At 32.9% G+C, this 3109-nt stretch overlaps 1 protein-coding gene across 1 annotated transcript; it reads left to right on the forward strand.

The window, feature by feature from the left end:
- The first annotated feature begins 1612 nt into the window (after nt 1-1612).
- LOC127684841 (olfactory receptor 4P4) lies at nt 1613-2542 on the forward strand. The gene has a single exon (XM_052181653.1). It carries the CDS (start codon nt 1613-1615, stop codon nt 2540-2542), a length of 930 nt encoding a protein of 309 aa, XP_052037613.1.
- Nucleotides 2543-3109: the final 567 nt, after the last annotated feature.

Consider the following 3109-nt stretch of genomic DNA (forward strand, 5'->3'; position numbering starts at 1 on the left):
GTACCTTACTGATATTTTGCTCTTATATTACAGTTTCTAATTTTGTGTAATTAGTCTGTGTATGGTGTTTTTTCTTTATGTTTAAAAAATCTTGTCTCTTTCTTTTATATGTTTTTTCTTTTTTATTGCTTGTTTGTCTATTTGTTCACTAAAGAGAGAAAAGTAATCGAATTTTATGTGTAGAAAGGTGAAAATAATCTTGGAGCATCTGAGTCAGGGAAGCTATATTAAACTTTTTTCAATAAGAAAGTTGATTGTTTTCAATGTGGATTGCAGTATTAATTAATATGTCAAAGAGTGGAAAATTAACTTGAAAATCTGAATGTGAAATCAGAGCTGAAGTGCAGATTAAAGGGAACATTCTAAGACTATTTGTTAATTTTAATGTTTCATTCATAAGTATTAGAAATTATCTGTGCGAACTTATTGATTCATCCTTGTCCAAAATTCCAGTAGCCTAAGATAAGGCCTGGACACTACCAAATACAAGTTCTTAAATTCATATAGCCTAATCATTCAAATTTATGACTTTCATTGATTCATAATGAGAATCATGTTACTCACACTTTTTTCTTTTCTTTCTTTTCTTTCTTTCTTTTCTTTCTTTCTTTTCTTTTCTTTCTTTCTTTCTTTCTTTTTTCTTTCTTTGATTCTTTCTTTCTTTCCTTCCTTGCTTCCTTCCTTCCTTTTTTCTTTCTTTCTTTCTTTCTTTCTTTCTTTCTTTCCTTCCTTCCTTCCTTCCTTCCTTCATTCCTTCCTTCCTTCCTTCTTTCTTTCCTTCCTTCCTTCCTTCTTTCTTTCTTTCTTTCTTTCTTTCTTTCTTTCTTTCTTTTCTTTTCTTTTCTTTCTTTCTTTCTTTCTTTCTTTCTTTCTTTCTTTCTTTCTTTCTTTCTTTCTTTCTTTCTTTCTTTCTTTCTTTCTTGTTGTTGTTAGATTCATTGGACTGAGCACAGGGTCCCCAATGGAGAAGTTAGAAGGACTCACACATTTTCTATGTATTAAAAATAAAATCACTCTTTGTGAAGCAAAACAATTAGGAAGGAAGATAATAGTCTAAAAATATTTTAACATTCCCACATATTCTTGTATTTTCAGAGGTAAGTATAGCAACATGTTCTTCTTATAATTAAATAACAATAACTACATTAATGACTCCAGAATTTATGATAAATTTGCAGTACTATTATGTCAATTATACAAGCCTATTATCAAAGCAGGTTATAATTTATATTGTACTGAAAATCACATAAATTTGTTGTAAAGAAAAGGTACATTATAGAAGGATAAAAAGAATATAGCCTGCATTGAAACTGCTTTTATGTTAACCCCAATTATTTGCAATTTTCAGTGTCTAGAGAGTATATATATTTAGATAAGGAGTTGCATTGCTCAATCAATTTGATTTGATGTTAGATTCATTTGAAATCAGATGTTATATTTTCACAGGATCCTGAAAGCTATTATAACTAAATTATAGATTTTTATTATCTGAATTATTTGGCTGTAGCATATTAAGCCTATTTGGTATATCAAAACCTGTTAGAAGGTATTACTAAACATAAACAAAATTATGTCATTTCAGGTGATTTGCATATTCTGTCCACAGTGAAGGATGGATAAAAGCAGTAATATCACAGTCTTTATTTTATTGGGACTTTCTCAAAATAAGAGCACTGAAATTCTCTGCTTTGTATTTTTTTTATTTTGCTACATTGCTATTTGGATGGGCAATGTTCTCATAATGGTTTCTATCACATATACTCAGCTCATTGACCAACCCATGTATTTCTTCCTTAACTATCTCTCACTCTCTGATCTCTGCTATACATCCACAGTGACCCCTAAATTAATGACTGATTTACTGGCAGAAAGGAAAGTCATTTCCTATAATAACTGCATGATACAGCTCTTCACAACTCATTTATTTGGAGGGATTGAAATATTTATTCTCACTGGCATGGCCTATGACCGCTATGTGGCCATCTGCAGGCCCCTGCATTACACCATCATCATGAGCAGACATAGGTGTAACTTGATCACCATGATTTGTTGCACTGGGGGATTTGTGCACTCAGGTAGTCAGCTTCTTCTCACAGTCTTCTTACCATTTTGTGGCCCAAATGAGATAGATCACTATTTCTGTGATGTGTACCCTTTGTTGAAATTGGCCTGTTCCAACACACATATAATAGGTCTCTTAGTCATTGCTAACTCTGGCTTAATTGCTTTAGTGACCTTTGTTGTGTTGATGTTCTCTTATTTTTTCATATTGTATACTGTAAGGGCATATTCTGCAGAAAGCCGGAGTAAAGCTTTATCTACTTGCAGTTCCCATTTAATGGTTGTAGTCCTCTTTTTTGCACCTGCACTATTCATTTACATCAGACCAGCCACCACATTTCCAGAAGACAAAGTATTTGCTCTTTTCTATACCATCATAGCACCCATGTTCAATCCTCTGATCTACACACTGAGAAACACAGAAATGAAGAGTGCCCTGCGCAAAGTTTGGGGTCATCAAGGACTTCTGAAAGGGAGGTAAATTTATGTTTCTGAGCTAATTCTGCTGTCCATGCCTGGTTTCATGAGTCAACGCATATAAGATCCACTGTCATTTTTTTAAATGTTTTGGAAATTTAAGTGGACAGAGAGAAGTTTGCTCTCTTGAAATATATTTCTACATGGACCCTTCATTAATAAAGTGAATATTTGCACAAAAAGGCCTCTTGTAAGTTAATTAATTTTTAGGACTATATTTTGGCAAAGAAATAAACCTTTTTATATAACATAATATTTTACTAATTTTTAAACTATTTTATAATACCTTAGCTGTATTCAACTTTTCTCTGAAATTCATCCCAGACCAAATCTCTGTCCTCCCTCCCAAATAATATGCATATTTTTATTACTTGGTTATTTTATTTATTTACATTTCAAATGTTATTAACCTTCCTGGTTTCCCCTTCACAAATCCTTCATCCCACACCCCCTCACATATTCCTTTAAGAGGGTGCTTCCCCACCCACCAAGTCACTCCAGCACCACCCCTCTAACATCCTACACTGGAGCATCAAGCCTCCATAGGAACAAGGGTCTTCCCTACTATTGT

The sequence above is a fragment of the Apodemus sylvaticus genome, chromosome 5 (genome assembly GCF_947179515.1).
Source record: "Apodemus sylvaticus chromosome 5, mApoSyl1.1, whole genome shotgun sequence".
Lineage (NCBI taxonomy): Eukaryota > Metazoa > Chordata > Mammalia > Rodentia > Muridae > Apodemus > Apodemus sylvaticus.